This window comes from Argiope bruennichi, chromosome 11 (assembly GCF_947563725.1).
Source record: "Argiope bruennichi chromosome 11, qqArgBrue1.1, whole genome shotgun sequence".
Lineage (NCBI taxonomy): Eukaryota > Metazoa > Arthropoda > Arachnida > Araneae > Araneidae > Argiope > Argiope bruennichi.
The window spans coordinates 38169642-38189051 of record NC_079161.1 but is presented as its reverse complement, the minus strand read 5'-3'; the positions used below and the strand labels follow the sequence as shown (position 1 = coordinate 38189051).

The 19410-nt window shown below is 29.5% G+C and overlaps 1 protein-coding gene across 1 annotated transcript in view; it reads left to right on the top strand.

Annotated features, from left to right (window-relative positions):
- The window catches only part of LOC129957346 (nose resistant to fluoxetine protein 6-like), a 38069-nt gene that overhangs the window by 9989 nt on the left and 8670 nt on the right, over positions 1-19410 (top strand). The window contains exons 5-12 of the mRNA XM_056069631.1: positions 79-175; positions 3753-3859; positions 5318-5488; positions 8409-8502; positions 10793-10876; positions 12817-12985; positions 15608-15687; positions 17895-18017. Of these exons, the coding sequence (XP_055925606.1) occupies positions 79-175; positions 3753-3859; positions 5318-5488; positions 8409-8502; positions 10793-10876; positions 12817-12985; positions 15608-15687; positions 17895-18017 (925 nt within the window). The remainder of the gene's footprint in view (positions 1-78; positions 176-3752; positions 3860-5317; positions 5489-8408; positions 8503-10792; positions 10877-12816; positions 12986-15607; positions 15688-17894; positions 18018-19410) is intronic.

Sequence of the window (19410 nt, the reverse complement as noted above, 5' to 3'; positions counted from 1 at the left end):
TTTCTAATTAATAATATAATTATTTTCTTATTTATATGTCTATTCATCCTATCAATGTACATTTTCTTTCTTTTTCAGTTATGGAGCACATAGGTATTGAATTTAATGTCACCATTCCTAACTGTGAAACGAAAGAAAATAGCATTGATTTTTCCAACAGTGAAATAGCCATCGTGTAAGTAAAAATTATTTCAATTTTTTTTTCTGTGAATTTGTACTTTTCATATATGGAATATACAAAGAGAAAATATTGCAATCATTAAAAAAATTCGAACTCAAACATTTTGACACATCTCCGCTATTCAGATGTCTTGAAAAAGGAAATTTTTTTTATGGAATTATGAATTCTGTGAACACGATAACTCAAAAGCGCATTAAGCTAGAGGGATGAAGCTTAGCAAATGATCTCTACTTCAGATTTATAGATTTCGTTGAATTTTGGACAAAACACATTCACAGGATGTTTGTGTGCCTGTCCAATCACAAGTGAGTATTGTATTATGAGTAATTATAACTAGTAGCGGAAGGAGTAGTCACCCTGAAACTTTCTCGTATATTCTCTAATAATATACGAGATTATTAACTGCAGGTCACTGGTGAAATATAGTTACAAAAGAAACCATCAGTGTCTTATTATTGACAATTTTTCGTTGCCGTTTAACCACTTTAATGTGGTTAATACACAAGTACTAAAGACTTAATATTTATTTTGAACTTTTTTTCCCAATATATTCAAACTAGAATTTGGCATAGAATTGTAATCACAAAATCACATACCAAAATTCATATATTTAAATCATTGTGTTTTTCAGTTATTCTTTTACATGCTTGTAAACGGATTATTATATTGTAGATTATTATATTATTATTATATAATTATATTATTATTATTATATAATTATATTATTATTATTATATAATTATATTATTATTATTATATAATTATATTATTATTATTATATAATTATATTATTATATTGTAAATATTATATTGACTTATATTCGAACAATCACACAGACAGACTTCTTCTGAATGGATTTCGTTCAAAATTTGATAGAAATTAAGAAAAAAAAATTGGTGTAAAGACCATATATAGCAATTCTTGCGTCAAGCTCAAGTATTATTGAATTGCCTTGTTCACGGATAGATAGAACAGATATAATTCGAAAAATTTTTTCTGCAGAATTTGAGAGATTTAAAATGTGGAGATTCGAGTTCAAATGTTTTAACGATTGTAATATTTATTTACAAGAAAGTAAATACGTAAAGAGCTAGATGGTAAACATTTGGCTTACAGTTTCATCATATGCAAGAGTATTTATAAGAGCTTGATTGCTCAAAAATGTAACGGCTAGCATAATGGAATTTTATTTGTCGTCCTATATATCAATTTTGTTTGTATCAAATTATCTTTTTATTAGCAAAAAAAAAAAAAAAAAAGAGGGGGGGGGTGAAGAAAAAAAAGAAAGAATCAAAATACTTAATTTGTTTTCTTTCCTTATAACATGAAGTTCAAATCTATCCGAAGCCACTCCATCACACTTTGGGAGGGTTCGAAGTGGGCGGTGGGACATTCTTCTGGTGTTGTCATCGCTCCACCTTACACCATCTGCTAAACGTCGAGTGATAAAAATTGTTTTCAAGGCCTTCATGATTTTCTCTAAGACTCACAATTTTCATACTAGGGAAGAAGGAAAATACCTTTATTAGAAGACATGCGAGATGTAAGGCTTAATAATGAATTATATCTGTTTATGTATATAAAAGCTGGCTTGCGTGTTGTCAATTTACCATTCTGAGTCATTGCGTCTAACCACTTGATTTATCAGGACTTGGCACAGTGATGATGCATTAGCACAAGTGGAAGTTAATGCAACAAAAACATTTTAAAATTCGAATTATTTTTTAAATTATTCAATGTTAAGGTGAAAATTCGTTTTTTTTAAATGTATTTTGTCAAATTTCTAGCATACATTTCTCATTTGAAAAATTTATTGAAAAGTTAAAAAAATTCGTTTTCTGATAAATGTGATTTAAGTTGCTTTGTAAGTTTTTCATATGATTTTTAAATTTTTTGACTGGAATTTTTATTTAATTATAATAAATTTTTGCAAAATTTGATCTCCTAATACTTTGCATACGAAGCGAGAGACATTTTATTTCCATAATAATTATCGTCACACAAAAAGATATATTTCCGTGTTTCAGTTTTTAATTTTTATATTGTTTTCTTTTTAATCTTTTTTTACAACGCATATTTTTGATACCATTTTATTTGCTCTAAAGATATTTATAATTTTAAATTGGGAATAAATAAACTATTGTCATTGTATTGTTAGTATCTTACATTTCCACATATGAGGGGGGAATAGAATTTTCTAGTTTTTATTCGTTCTAAATATTTTCATATTTTCAAAACCGAAATAAATAATTGTTTACTAACTATCTGTACTTTCACATATGTTGAAAATGGATTATTTTTTTTTGCTGTTTTATATATTTTTTTTTTTTATGAATTTTCATATTTCTAAAACTGGAATTAATAATTTGCTGTAATTGTGTTACTAGTATAAAAACTTCCACGTATGAGGAAAAATGAAATTTTTAACCGTTTTATTCGGTTTAAAGATAATATTTTTAAGGTCTGAATGAGTAAAGTACTTAGGGAGTTCTGTAACATGGAAATTTATCAAAATCTCGAGTTCGAACATTCTGAAGATTGCGATACTTTCGCTTTAAACGCTTTGTACAGAAGAAAGTAAAAAGGAAACGGAGGGACAAATAAAATTTTTTGACAAAATGATATAAGGATTTTAGCTAGTGAATAAATACAGTATTGCAGCAGTTACATAATAACTCTCTTTTTCTTCTGATACAACATATGGTGTTACCTCGTTAACATCAAGGTATATTTCCCATGATCCTTTTGGAGGGTCATTATTTAGATTGTGTTCGAGTGAGTGTCGTGTATTTTTCGTGTTCATGTTTCTTTTGCCTTGTGAAATGTGAATTTAGAAAATAATGGAATAACTGTTCCTGAACTCGTCTCGTATTTTCATCTACCTCATAATGAAGTCATAAAGAGTTCCGTCCCTCTACAGTGTGCCCCCCCCCTCCATGTTGGGCACCACTGTACAGGGACGATTTACAGGAACAGTTATTTAAATATTTTCTAAATTCTACTGACCCCCTGAAAGATTATGGGAAATATACCTTGATGTTAATAAGTTTGCGTCATCAGTTGTATCAGAAGAAGAAGCGAGTTAATATGTAATCACTACAGTTTACGATTATAAGAATTGCCAATGGCATACGGTTAATAATATGCAAGTATATATATTAGAGAATATGCGAGAAAGTTTCGCGGAGACGGTTCGTAAGAAACAATTATTGAGAACGATAAACACAAATATTATTTCCTCATATTTTATTTAGCATTTCCATATGGAAGTACATGGTTAAGGTAAGGGCAAAGCATTCTAGATATTTTTTTTCTCTCTTGGCTGTTTCTGATGCCTATGCAAAATAAGGATTATTATTTTCCATTTATATACTTTGTGAATTTCCATCAATGATGTTAAAAATACTTAAATATTAATTAATAGGTATTGCTTTAATATGGAATTAATTTAATATGCTTTATTAAAAATTTGTAAAAATTTTAATATATTTCCAGATTTAACAATGTTTGATTTTTGAATTTGTTTTCATTATTTTTTTCAGTTATTAACAAAAATTATTTGTTTTTCAGGGCCATTTTCTGTATCATCGTGTGTTTAGCACTGACAGCTACATTGATTGATGTTTTTCTGAAACTGAATGTGAAAGTCACAACAGAAAGAGCAACAACAGAAACAGGTTACGAGATTTTAAAAAATATATATTTGAAATTTTATTTACTAACAATAGAGGGCTTACACGCAGAATTATGATTCAAATGTACTATAGATATCTCTACCCACAAGTGTTTGCAAAGAAATTTAATCTGTTAACCGTTTCTAGGGCTATAGGAAATATGCTTCCTACCAAATTCATCAATCTTTGTATAGAATTATGTAGTTTTGCGTAAGTTCTGATAAATTTTTCAATCAGGCGGACACTTATATGCTTCATTTCCTTATCTCTCACAAAATGGTGTGTCTTAATTTGTTACTTAATTATTAATTAACCAAATTAATTAATTAATCAAAAGAAATTTATCTAATAAGCTAGATGAGTCACTTTTCTTAAGCCAATCACAATCCTAAAAATATTTTAATATATCATGACTAGAAAAAAATAGCTCTTTAAAGGGTTAACTGAGTAATTAACCTACATTCATTTGTTTAAAATTGAAATATTTTGTTAATTCGGTTGTCAGGTTAAAGAAAATTCGAATTTCTATCCCAAAACATGTTATGTCTAACGTTTGATGTGTCTATTTTTATTTATTTTCATTAAAAGAAGATTCGAACTTCTTGTCCAAAACATGTTATGCCTAATACCTGATTTGTCTGTCTTTATACAAAAATACAGTTTTACAAAATTTTAATTATTTTTAAGTCAAAAAATTAATTAAATTTAATCTTTTTTTTCTTAAGAACTTTAGAATATTATTGCACAAAATCCATTTTTTGTTATCTCTTTAAGAAACTGTTTCGATGATACTAACTTTATTTTCTTTCAATTTTTTTTTAAATTAAAAAAAATCAAATTGTCTTTAAAAAATTTCCTATTAATTATATTCTTTTATATAAATGTCGTAGCAAAATAATAAGAAAGTAAGCAGTTAATTAGAATCGTTTTTTTTTTTTATGTTGCTTACGCGAGTAACCAAAAATAAACATTTCACTTTTGAGTTCCTTACTGTTATTTAAAAGTATTTCAAAATGTTTTGATTTAAAAAAAATAAATAACATGTATTTAGGCTATTAATCTATTGTTATAAATTTGCAACATAGAAACCATTGCAAGCAAAGTCCAATGGCTAATGCAATAAGGCAAGAGGAATGAAGTTTCAATTTCAGCATGGCAAGATGACTGGGACTAGAGATTTGAATTTCTCTTATTTTTTTCCCTTGCATGATCTCGCTTCTCCAATTTCAGAACTATTTGGTGGTTTAAACAATTAAATTTATTATACATAAGTTTTGACTATTTGACAAAATATCGACTTTACTACCACTTATTTTGTGGAAAATGTTTTCGAAATTCTGTTGTAAATAATTAAATTCCAATTATTTCGACTCTAGAATTTGAATCAATCTGAAGTGTTACGATCAAAAGTATTATAAGCTTTTATATGTTAAACTTACTGATAAATTTTCTTCTCCACAGGTTTTGCAATAAGATGTTTGCTTTGTTTTTCTTTCTACACGAACACGAGGCGGCTTTTGAAAAAGGATGACTCAAAGGATTCCATTAAAATATTCCATGGCATGAAAGTCATCACCATTTTGTGGGTCATACTGAACCATACCTACTATTATACGAATCTTCAAGTTTTTAGTAAGTCTCATATGGCTCGATATTATTGCAATCGTGTTTGCTATAATTTATAATTTTATGAATACTAACCTTTTTCTTAAAATTATGCTCTTAAAATCATGAATCTTAGCAAACGATATTTTGCAACAAAACGAAATATCATTATGCAGGCTATTAATAATTTAATATTGTACCATATGTAATAATAATGAGCATTTTATTTCATGAAATATATGGCTAAGGCAGTTAAAATGAATCGTAGATTAATGACTCCGTACATTAATTAAATATTTCACAAAAAAAATCCTTATCTGATAAATTAATTGCCACATTTGTGGGCTGTAGAAAAACAAGACAAATTTATAGTACTCAAAGAATCAAGTAGCTATTATTTTAAAATGCAAAATAATTCCAAAATACCGAAGATAAATAAAAAGTAGATTACTCTTAAAAGCTATAATTACCTCAATCTAAATTAATCGATGTCTACATGTGTCCTGCTATTTCGTTTCTGATAGTTTGCCGCAATATATGCTATCGCTAATGAATGGAAATTGATAAGGCGCGGTGTTTCTTAAAGTGACTCGAATTGTTCTATCTGCTTGGATAATTGAGTCATTTCAAATAATATCAACAAGCTCAATTTTACAAAAATAAATAAAGAAAGAACATAAAAAAATAATATAAAAAAATTGAAATCTGCCATTGTAAATTTTAAGTTATCATGTGAGAATATTATTTATTTTAAATATTATACGCATGGAATCATGAACTCGTATTTCGAAATCACCAAATTTAGGAAAGCATTGATTATTTGATCATCTCAAATTCAATCGAGTTCTTGAGGCCAGAATTATTTTCTTGAAAAAAACTAGCTTAAACTGGTTTTAAACCATCACGTGATTAAGCATGCGTCGATATTTAGAAAATCGATGTTTTTTTTTTTTTCCATCTCAAAATTATTCGAGCTCCAAAACTTTATCTCGAGGCCAGAATTTATTTATTTTTATTATTTTTTGTTGTTGTTGTTGCTAGAATCTGTTTTAAACTGGCTTGGAATGATCAAATTACAATTGTATCGCTCAATTGTCAACTTTTAAAAAAGCAATTTTTTTTTCTCTCTCAAAATCATACGATTTCTAAAACTTTTGTTGTCAGCTAGAAAGATTGAAAATAATATATATATATATATATATATATATATATATATATATATATATATATATATATATATATATATATATATATATGTATATATATATATATATATATATATATATATATATATATATATATATATATATATATATATATATATATATATATATATATATATATATATATATATAATTGGGGTGATAACTTCTTACGACCCTGACCTTTATTAGCCAGACATGAGAATCGGGTGCATGCCGGATATTCGCGCCAAGTTTCAACTTTTTATTGGCAATAAGTAGCCAAATGTGACCTTCTTTATCATTTTCTAATACCCCTAAAAGCGAAAAATTTTATGTTTCAAAAGCGATAAATCGCCAATTTCTGCCTCTGCATTTTGAGGCTTCAAACACCCCAAACTAAAGCAATGTCATACTCTAACATAATAAAAAAATTGAACATTAAATTTGAAAAAAAAAAATTTGTGCTAGTAGATTCTCAATAAACATTAAATAGTAGTATTCGCAAGCATAACAGCCATTGGAAAATAAATGTAGACTTTCAGAATAATTTCAGACAGATTTATTTTTTACCATTTCTTTCATAAAAATCAACTATTATCCTTTTATTCTGCAACTGATCTCCAACAAAACCTATACGCTTTTCACTTCTGAGAATTTAGAACGTTCTGCATTTCAAATTTTTTAAAATCACCCTGAGGGAAATTTGGGCTTCTCTTCGCTGTTTATCCTAAATCATTTCATTTTCAATGTGTTTTTTCCTCTGATCAGCACATTTTGATAGATGCAAAACTGATGTTTTTCAATGCAATTAAATCGAATATTTAAAAAAATAATGTAGATAGCAAACTGTAATTTTTCGCAGTGGTTTCCTTCTATAGAACACGTACATAAATGGAATTTCATTAGAATAAAAGAATTCATTGTTTCTCAGTTGCATAAATCTCTTTACTATGAACCAGTTGGTTCGGAGAATGATAAAAATTCTTAAGGAATAATGTAAGGAACAACTTTTTTTTTTTGATATGGTATCGACAAAAAATTAAAGGACAATCGAACTTAACCATAATAACGTTTACTTCTGGATTTGCCGATCGTTGTATTATTTTTACAGTAGAATCCTGTTTGTATGAATCTCTACCTACGAAATTTTCATTAATCACTATTACAAAAAAAAAAAAAAATTATTATTTATTATTTGAATTACGTTTATTATTTATTTTATTTTATTTTTATAATAATTACTTATTATTTGAATTACGTTCCTTTTTTTTAAAAAAAAAAGTCAATTAATTTTTTAGAAAAAAAGAAATAAAAATTGGCATTGGTTTCGATTATTAGGATGCGAAGTTTTGTAAAGGGTGATTTGTAAGGATGTGATATTCTGTAAGGTTATTTATTCTAAAAGGTTTTTATGAAGAGAAAAAGTTCTATACAATTCTTAAGCTTTTCCATTATGATGCAAGCAAATTCCACAGGTTTGCATGAAAAAATATTGATATAAATATTTCGGAAGGCTTCGTTTTATTGAACGTGAGAAAATCAAAAATGTTCTTATAAGAGTTCGCAAATATTATTATAAAAATGTGGATTCTTAACGAAAGAGTTTGTTAAAAGTTTTATATGTGGTAGTAATAGTAGATTTATTTTTATGATTTCAAAGAAAATGTTTCTGAAATCCTTCAAAGAAAGAAGTCTTTTTAAAATTTTGTCTTTGTTATCCGAGATGATGACAATTCTAATCCTACTTTTTTTTTTTTTACTAGGTGGTCTTTTGAATGCCAGAGAATTTGGTAAACAGAAAGCCTTTCAGTTGATTGCAAATGGATTTTTAAACGTGGAGACTTTCTTTTTCATAAGGTAAGATGCAATTTTCTGTACTTGTAAATATGGAATATGCTAGAGTTTCGAAACTTTTTACATTTGCTGGTGCTCGATTACAATATACTGACGAGAGGTAATCCAAAAAAAAGTTTGCAAGCAGCAGTATTTGGAAAGTAGAATTTGTGGATGGGAATACTGTTACCCAGAGTGGAGACAGATGGTGCTAGTTGTCTTTGACTGGTCGTTCGAGCAGATAGCATTAGTACTGAGACCTGAAACAGCGACAGTAATGGCAAGACGTCTAGAAAAGTGGTCTCGTACAGAGGGGCGAGCCGTGATGCTTTTTCTATGGGTCAAGAATGTGTCTCCGTCGGACATGCACAGACAAATCGTTGAAGTGTGCGGGGATCGAAACAATGAGTACACAACAGGAGGAGAAATGGCGTCATTCTTTTGAAGCGGGCAGAGGGATTGCTGGAACCGTTTAGGTGGGAAGTCTGGACCCCCCCCCCATACAGCCCCGCTTTGGCTCCCAGTGACTATTTCCTTTTCCAGGCATTGAAGAAAAACTTATCCGAAACAAGGTTCATATTAGATGGTGATGTTCAAAAAGGTGCCGGGAACTGGCGCAATAGCCAGAGACCTGTTATTACCAAGACTGGTTAAACAAATTGGTTCAGCGGGGTGATAAATGCCTCAACAGGTTTGGTGATTATGTAGAGAAGTGACCGGCACATATGTCTATTAATTACCATTTGCATCCTGTGTCTGTTGTTAATAAAGCATTTTTCATTTGCCTTGTAAACGTTTTTTGGATCACTCCTCGTACTTAATATTTTCCGAATTTAACTATCGGTGATCCGATTACATCAATTAAATTTTGATTTCAAGCGGATGCAGTCCAAATGCAATAAAAAAAATTTCAAAAAAAAAAACAGATTTCTAAACTCAATAAGCAATGGAATAAGAAATTAAAAACTAATAGTTTCTACTTTTTAATATACCAATATCAATAAATATGTTTTTAAAAAATCAGTTTTTATGAATTTCTTTTAGTTTTAAAAGATCAAATTAGTAGATGTCAGATATGAAATCATAAAACAAGATACAAATAAAATGAATAATTTTCCTAAAAAAGATAAAATAGTTTCGAAATTTCTAAAGAAATTCATTAAATCAATGAAGATAGAGCATAAATGATCATTCATTTCAAAATTTTCAAATTACATTTTTGTATGAAGTTACCTGTAACTTTATTGTACGGATTAAACGACAAAAATAATCAAAAACAATTTTATAATTAGCATGATAAAAGTTCTGGCTGTCTCATAAAAAATTAAACAAATTGTTAATGGAGAGCATAGGATTATATTTAAAAAATACATATATTTATTACTATACCTAAATGGGTTCAATTTATTATCAAGTGATATAAGCCAAAAATACCGTTTCAATTTGCTTTTGAATATTTTAAATACTGCAGAAAATTTCAGGTTGTTTCAGCATGGTACAGTGTGATGTGTAGTAGCAAGTTAAATGATATGACTAGTAACGTCATCACGTAGTAGTGACGTCACAAGCAATTGAATGCGTTTTATTCCGCAATTTCAAAATGACATCAACAAATGCAAAGACAATTGCATAATGCAATTTTCTAACGTATTTTTTGACCAGAAATAATTAAAATATTCCTTGTGAAATATTTTTTTGAGATTTTTTTTAAAAAGTTCGAGAATATACCGGTTGATCACCCTAGGCATATCCATATACCTAATTTATAAACCGTTAAATACCGTTGGATTAATACTAGTATATAGTACTACTATTGTACTACTATATACTGGTATATAGTACAACTATTGACCTACTATATGCTAGTATAGTACGTTAAATTCGAAGGGTTGGTGTTGGTTACAGAGAAGTGGAACTTTTCTAACTTTAATTTTAGTGTATCAAAAATGTTTTTTGGAACTTAGTACTAAGATCAAGGTCTAAGTACATACACATTTAAATTCAATGATTTTTTTTAAGTTTAGATCTGAAACAACACGAAACATGATTATTTACATTATTGAAAGCCCTTTCTAATTGGAAATATGTGCTAATCTTTGACAATTTGGAATTAGCAATTGAGCCACGATTGGATTGAACATCGTGTACGTCGACATACTACTGATCAATATAATTATAAATTACATGCAGTGTATCATTACATTTTTTCAATTCATGTTTTTGCAACTTTATTTCAGTAAAATGCATAGCTTAAAATATTTTAATTTTATTTAAATATTTAATTTTTTTTGTTTTTAAATTATTTTAATTACAGTGCCGTCCTGGTTGCCTATGGTGTTATGAAGATGAAAGAAAAACAATTAAATGTGTTCCTCTTTATTTTCCGACGACTTTGGAGGTAAGAAAAAATCTGGTTTTCAATAAAATTTTGTTTTATTAACCACTGTGTGATATAATTCTCAATGGTGATCTATTTAATGCTTAGAGTATACGTACCATAAATGAGTGGCAGCCGATTTGATAAACATGAATGTCTATATTAAAAGGAAACATGTAATGTCTATATTAAAAGGAAAAGCTTATTTTGATGATTATTGAAGAAAAGATCAAAGTAAAACTTGTACACTTTCCGGAATTCTCAGTTTTACAACTCATGGAAACATGATACGTTTTTTATTAGTACTTTGTGAAATATCCTTTATTCCTTACGTAGTCCAAATGTGTTGGCACAATCGAACGTGAGTTTCACAGTAATCTCTACTGATTTTGTTCCATAATACCGTTTTTAAGTAGTTTTTGATGGAATTTTTTCATACGGCAACTTCTGATACCATACATTTTCCCTGATGTTCAAGTTTGATGATTATGAAGTGTAATTGTACAGTGGTCACAAGCGGGTATTGAGTGCAGAATGTTTTGGGTCTTTAGTTCGGCATCTTGATAGTTCGGCATCTCAAGTTGTTGCACTTTAGGTTTTCAATTATTCTTTAAGAGACTCATGTAATCGCATCGATCCATCGTAGATTCCATGAACACCAATTTGCAACTATAACCTTCTGCAACTATATGCCCTCATACAATCCCCCCTATTAGCCCAAAATATCCAACAACATAGTTACTATATCTTCATCATATTGGCCAGCATCCAAAATATCTAATAAATCGCACAGATATCTTCCAATATCTTGTGCTAATAGAGATGTTTCCTTCTTCATATTGTACAGCTTTACTCGTATTTTCTAGAGGTAGTTCTTTATTAGAACATTTTTATCTTTCCATTTAATGAAAGCAAATTGAAGTTTGACTCGTACGTGAAAAGCATGTTCTTTCAAAAGATAAATAACTAGCTTGATCATTCCTTTACAAAATATAAACTTTTTATTCGATTTTGTTCACTTATATAAGGCTGGTTTCTGGCAACCCTCGAGGGAAAATTATTTTTTAAAAATGGATTTGTATGGCTTCTTTCTGAGTGAGTACTCTTATTTAAAAATATTTTTATTTCGAGAGCTAATTTGGGAGCATTTATGCTGGGAGTTTGTTTTATTTTTCGAATAATGCAACGTTCATGTGAAGATTAAAAATGTTTTGTTTTATCTCTTGGGATTTTTGTTGTAACTCTTGGCCATGTTTACATCGATTGAAGTTGCAGCTCAAGAGTTTTTGTACTGACTTATGCTACAATTTACATCTACTAATAACATTCTGAACTGTGGAATGATTTGTATTGACTATTTTTCCATTTTCGCGAAGTCATTTACCTAACTTAAAAGGACGAAAAATCATTTGTCTTTCACTTAAAACTTTGAGGCACAGCACATAAAACTACTGAATTTGAAGTGGAAATTGATTAAATTAAATCAAATGCACAATAAGGAAATGAAAATCACTTCCAGACTCTTCTGTATATAATTTAAGCTTTGATTTTCAAACTGACAGAGTTTTGGAAATGTTTATTTAATTTTATTAATTAAAAATATCTATTTAATCGTTAAAAATAACAATAACTTTTATTTGAAATAATTGGCTATATTGTATGAACAATGTTATTAATATCCAAGTACCACAACTTGTTGCACAATATTGTATATTATTGTACAATATTATATGATATTATTCAATATTCAACAATATTGCACAAAATCATACAATATTATAAGTATATATATACCAGGGATATATGTTTTAAAAATAATGTCTAAGGTTTATGCAAATTTTTCGCTTCGATCGAAATGTACGAGTTTCACTTTGACTATTTATATGTTTAAAATTTTCATTGCTTTTAAAACGTAAAAATTCTCGGAAATATAGTGAATTCAGCTTCATTTCATCTTGCAGGCTTACACCTCCTTTTATGTTTGTAATTGCGACAGTCTACATTTTGCCTCACTTTGGCTCTGGACCCGTCTGGAAGGAAACTGTAATAGATGGTTTAAGCAACAAATGCACTGCCACCTGGTGGACAAACCTTTTGTACATCAACAATTTTATACCAAGTTCTGAAATGGTTCGTAGAAAATTTGTTAGTTCATTTTTTTTTTTAAATTTTAAACTTCTCCTAGCTGACATTGCCAAGCAGAAACGTAATGAAAGTAATACAGATTCAAACTCAATCTCAAATAGATACATAAAGTCATTAATAATTTACTCTTGCCTTCCTATCTATAGTCTATACCTTTTTATCTAAATGTTAATATTCTTATGCATAAATTTGATATTCCTACGCTCAGAAAATTCGGAATTTATATCATTTGGAGAGAGTAAATGCGGATAGAATTTTATTTATTTGGCTTTTCCTTGAAAATACCTACTCTAGGAAGCTATACATTTTTGCCCTCGTTCATGCAAAAGTGCAAATGCTGATTACCAGCTTCATTTTCCTTTCATATCTAATATCTTTGTCATTGCATTCTATAAAATAACCCGATCATTATCAAACTAAATTCAATCGTTTGCAAAACACACTACACGCAAGCAGCCGATGGGAAAGTAGATCAGTTCAACCACCCTTCACCCTACCCCTCACTACATCAAGAGGAGAAAGTCGATTAAGAAGAAGCAAAAGGCAAGCTCCGGATTCGCCTGCATGGAACAATTGATAATCCACTCGCAGAAGGAATCGTTTCCAACCTCACCCTCACGTCTCTTACAAGTCGATGCTGATTGGTCAACGCTGAATCCTAACCATCTAAGAAAGTTCATCTAAAGTCAGTTTACCCAAAGTCATGGTTTAGACAGCAACTGCAAGGTCTGGAGGTAGTCCAACTCGGTCGGGAACTCCGTTAATCTTTGTCATCTATAGAACACCACTATCGTTATTCCTTTGGCAAATTCTTCATCCGAGGAAAACACTAATATGCCACGAGATCAGGATAGTAAGCCGACGGTGGATGTACCAACATATGATGCTGTAATAAGTAATTTAACACTAGCAAGTAATTTGTGAGCCGATGCTTTATTATAATGGACCCACCGGACGAGAGTTCTGTACATCTGTAATAACGAACTACGCTCATGTCCTAGAGGTATATAAATTGGATAAATAGTCGGTTATATGATGCTTTTCACCTATTCTGCAAAAAATGATATAATTTTTTTATATTTCGAAAATATTTTTAAAAATTGAACCATTTGAGCGTAATAGTACGTTTCTTTTTGTCCTTTAAATGTTTTGCGTAATCTGCATTACCTTTGGTGAAAGATCAGAGAGCCTGAAATTCATATAAGAAAATCTTTAGGCAGGAATATTACACTTTGAATTTGTGAAATTCATTGCTCCTTTGCCGGTCCAAATATCATTTTCAATCTTTAACTTTGGTCGGAAATCATGAATTCTCTCTTTAAACAACTGTAATGCCATTTGTTACGTATAAGAAACTAAATGAATCTAATCTATACTGAATGACTAGTGACTTACAAGATTTGTAAAGATTAGTGAGTGAGCACTTTCCATTTGAAAGTAACTAGACTAGAAATAGTTTAAATGATCTCAATAAGTTGACTAAAATGGAATAGTAAGCAAAATATTGCGGCTTTTTAAATTATTGTTGCAGAAAATTACTGAATAGAGTTAAATTTTTTTTGTCATATCACTGGTTTTTTTTCTTCATGCTGTAGCAAATATTATAGACAGATGACGCTCTCGTGTCAGAGTTTATCAATAATTGCAACATTTCTCATGTACAGCCGACCACGCCTCCACCACTGAACGAGGCAGTATCGACAACAATAATTGTAACACTGGTGGTGGTAAATTCATAAGTCAGATAACAACCTCCGGGCAAGAGTGATCGTTTTGTCTAGTGGTTATGTTACTCGGCTAGTGGTTATGTTACTAAGTGGTTAGTTACTAAGTGTCTAGTGGTTATGTTACTAATCCTAGCGTTGCGAGTTCGAACCTCAAACTAGCACACACTGTTAGAAATCCTACGAAATTGCCTGTAATCGAAAAAATTATTGCATGAGCTATTTCCATCAAGGTACCAACTGTTTTCGGTTAATTTAGGTTGCAGTGGTTAGTTTTATATAGCAGTTAATTTTAGTGGATGCTTTAAAATACAACATGTATTTATAATCCCCCTTTAAACGATTTATCTATAACAGCATAGTTTTGCAAGACAAACTGATTACGATAAATACCAAAAAATACGAAAATAGATCTTCAGTTCTAGAATGTGGTTGTTATTTATTTCATTTTATTTATTACATTCCCAATGATGTTCAGATTCACAATTTCTAATAATAATTTAATATCAAATGCCCTACACAGGCTGACCTCAAATATTACCAGAAGTTAATTAAATATTATGAAACAAACATTTTATCCACAAGAAACTGAGTTTCTATATCTTTTATTTGGATTTTAACTTAAGCAATTCAAATTAAAATGAATATATTTTGCTTTTCCGAGTTTTTGATTTAGCACCAGTGTGTTTTGCACAATCTATTTTTGAAAATTTATATTAATTTGAATTTGAATATGTGTGTCTCAAATATATCTATCTAGATGATGGTATATTATAATTTTTGGATGAAAGGCATAGTTATTATCAATATTTCTGTAAATTTTTAAGTAATTAGAAAGTAATGAATAATTTTTAAATAAATGTAATCTTGGTTTTTCTTCCAGTGCTTGCAGTGGACGTGGTATATACCAGTGGATACTCACATGTATTTTTTAAGCTTGTTTGTTCTTATTCCCTTAAAAAGGTGAGCCTATATATTCAAAAATTATATCATTCGATTTTACCGTTAATTATTATTTTTTATAAATGTACCGAAATTTCGCTTTAGAGCAATAACAGTGGTCTCCAAGTGCAAATATTTGTGAGAAAAGTCAATTTTTGATCAGCGGAGACGTTACCAAAATGGTAATCGCGAGGAATTTCAGGTTTTTTTTTTTATTGCGTGACCATTGCAAAAGACCATATTACACGATCAATGGTCAATATTTTTGCAATTGACTTATTTTCCCCACACGTGATAGTTTTCAACAAAAATTGCTTATTTGAGATTTCTCGATAGATGCTCTTCGAGCACTTTAATTGGTAGCATGACCACTTTCTATCGTAGGTAAACATTTCTTTTACAATTTTAATTTGTTTTTTCAAACATTTTGCTTCTTTATTCTTACATAGCTGGACATCAGGTATTGTATAATTCATCCTCTAATCATTTATTGAAATTCAAGGATAGCTATTGTTGAAACTAACAGTCAAAAATATTATCTTAAAATGCCACAAATACAATTTTAAAAATTATTCTTTTACTAGAAAGCTAAATGGAAGTTTTCTTAAAATTATAGTTTTTCTCTCACCTCTAGATTTAAAATTAATTTTTATAAATATCATAGATTTTTTTTCAAATTCTTTACAAGACGGCACTACATGTATGGAACCCAAATTTAACCACATTACTTTCTTGAATTAGATATGTAAAGAGCCTTTGTGCTTGTGCACTTCTGCTCAGTTTGAGGTAATTAGTAGCAGAGAGAAAAACAAAATTAATGTACCATTGGGGCGTCAGTTGAGTAGAGGAAGGATTGCTTATATGTGCTTAAAGTGAAAATTGAAGCAGTTCTTTAGATGCAATTTAAATTTCAGAAGAAGCTATGGAAGGTTTACTTATTTGATGACACACCAGTGATGGGGTTTTTGGACGGAGCACCCAACTTCAACGGACCACAATCTCCGCCGTCTAATCTTTAAAGAATTAAAACCTTATCGCTATTTATTTAATCTTATGAGAATGAATTACTTATTAGAATTGTGATAGAAAGCCATACATTTACTAACATTTATCATAGTATGCTCATACATACACGGAGCACCCGTAATAGAAAGCCATACATTTATTAACATTTATCATGTTATGCTCATACATATACGGAGCACCCGTGATAGAAAACCATACATTTATTAACATTTATCATGGTATGCTCATACATATACGGAGCACCCGTATATGTATGTACGTATATATATGCACCCGTATATGATAAATGTAATAAAACCATACATTTATTAACATTTATAATGCCATGCTCATACATATACGGAGCACCCGTAATAGAAAGCCATACATTTATTAACATTGATCATGGTATGCTCATACATATAATCACTCACTCATCGTCTGATATGCATCTATATTCATATTCTTTTTTCGTACGACAAAAAAAAAAGTTATTTGTTTACCTGTGTGTACACCTGATGTGTTCGGCTTAGCTGATCAGATTCAGATGACTGTCATCGCTCTGTTCAGTCTCATCTCTTTGGGCTTTCCTTACAAGTCCTACAAAGGGCTGGTACGCAATTGGGAGGGAGACGATTTCTCTTGTTGTTTCTTTACCAATGCTTCCCCTCTGTAGTTCATAGAATGTGCTATGAAAGGTTTAACAACATATAAGTAAATTTCAATTATTATTTACAAAATTTAACTACAATAAGTGGTAATAAAATCTGAGAATAATACATACTATTTTGTCAGTAAGATCATGTAAGTTTACAAAATCTTAAAACTCTAGCACTTTAAAAAAATGAATTCGAAATCCATTACAAAATTCCATCTTTACAAACTTTAAAAAAGTTAAATTAAATAAAATTGTGTAAAATTTAACGCTTTAAATTACGCTGTAAAATTAAATTGAACAAATTTCAGTACTCTTTAGAACTGTCACAAAGAAAATAAAAATGAAGTACATTTGGATTAAAATGCTGTAATTTTATTTTTGTTTTGTTAAGATACTATTATTTTCATGTTGGCTCACTTGAAGATTAATAATAATTTGTATTCAGAGACGTAAAATGTTGCAATTTTTAGTTACATTTTAACTGAATGGTATCATTTGCATTCTTTTTATATAGAAGAAACAAACAACAACAAAACAAACAAACCTGACTAAAATTCTTTTCTAGGAACCCCAAATTAGCTTTTCTAATGAATGGTATCATCTTTATTTCTGGCATTGTGGTCTCGGCCATTTCGAACGTATACTATAACCTTCATCCTACAGCGATATATGTCTATAATCATCCAGAGTGAGTAGACCAATTTTATAACACATTTCATAGATACATTAAATTCTCTATAAACTATACATACAAATGCTATGTTTGTTCCAAAGGTCGCTTTATAAATTTTGAGAATAAGTCGGTCGTGCCTTAAAAAGGATATTTTTCCCCGAGTGATCTTCAATGACTTAATAAAGGTAAATGATTTCCAAAACAATTTTCTCACCACCTAAAAAAAATTCCTCTGTCTTCATGATGACCCTATTCATAGTTCTCAGAGCATCTGTAGCCTTTTGTCCCACTTCAGCGGTATGTCACTAGACCAAACATACATAAATGTTATTCTCGAACGAAAAAGAGACAATGGAAGGAGTCCTTTGCTATTGAATTAAATATAAAAGAAACAGACGCATTCGTTAAAATTTGCAACATAATTTGTTAAAGAGTTTTGGTCCTCTAGATGGCACTGCTAAGCAAATTTGATGCAATTCTGGCATCGCTTCTGTGCAAAGGATGAGAAACATATTTTTGGTATAGCTTAACATATTTTTGGTATATTTTGGCCATAGTATCCTAATAATTTACATCCATAGTAATAATTTTATTGTAAATAATGTATATAATTTTATGTAATTTTTAATAAGAATAAATAGTTGAAAACGCAATCCGGAATTCTCGCAGCATTGTACCATATATGCAACAAGATTTTAATGAAAACAAACTTACAGCAATATAGCAACGTAATTGTATGAATAGTATTGCAAATCGCACGCAACCTGGTAGATACAATGTCAAATAGGAAGCAGTATCAAAAATAAATCTTAGGAGTACCCAAGAGAAAGAGTTCAAAGAAAGTTTCTGAAACTATATTCGCTTCATATTCTATTATTTATGCAATTGTAATATTGTAAACTATTGCCACTTTTGTGGATCATTTGACTTTTAGGGGCTGGTTGAGTTTATAATCCATTAAATATTTTATACGTAACGATGTAGTCATGGTTAATTTAGTAAAGCATTTTTAAATATTAAATTGATGAAAACGTTGGAGCATTGTTACCTTAGTAGTGTTTATGGTCAAAATAGTGTTTAATACTACTTATTGGGCATATGAAGTTCCTTAGTGGGATGCAGTCGCATGATTTCACATTTCGCTTGAAAAGAATGTACATTTTACAAACTAACACATTTCCTGTTCTTTTAAGCGCAGCTGTAACAAATTTTTCCATGTGAAATGTTGAAAATTAAAATGATATGAAACATTTTAAAGGCTTTATATGAACATATTTTATGTGGATTTTATGTGGAAGAAAAATATAACTATCTTCCAGCAAATGAGATATATTATTATTCAAATTTTTAGAAGTCTTTGTTGATAGATTCTACAAAAATATTAAAAAAATTTTTTTTTTTATCTCGA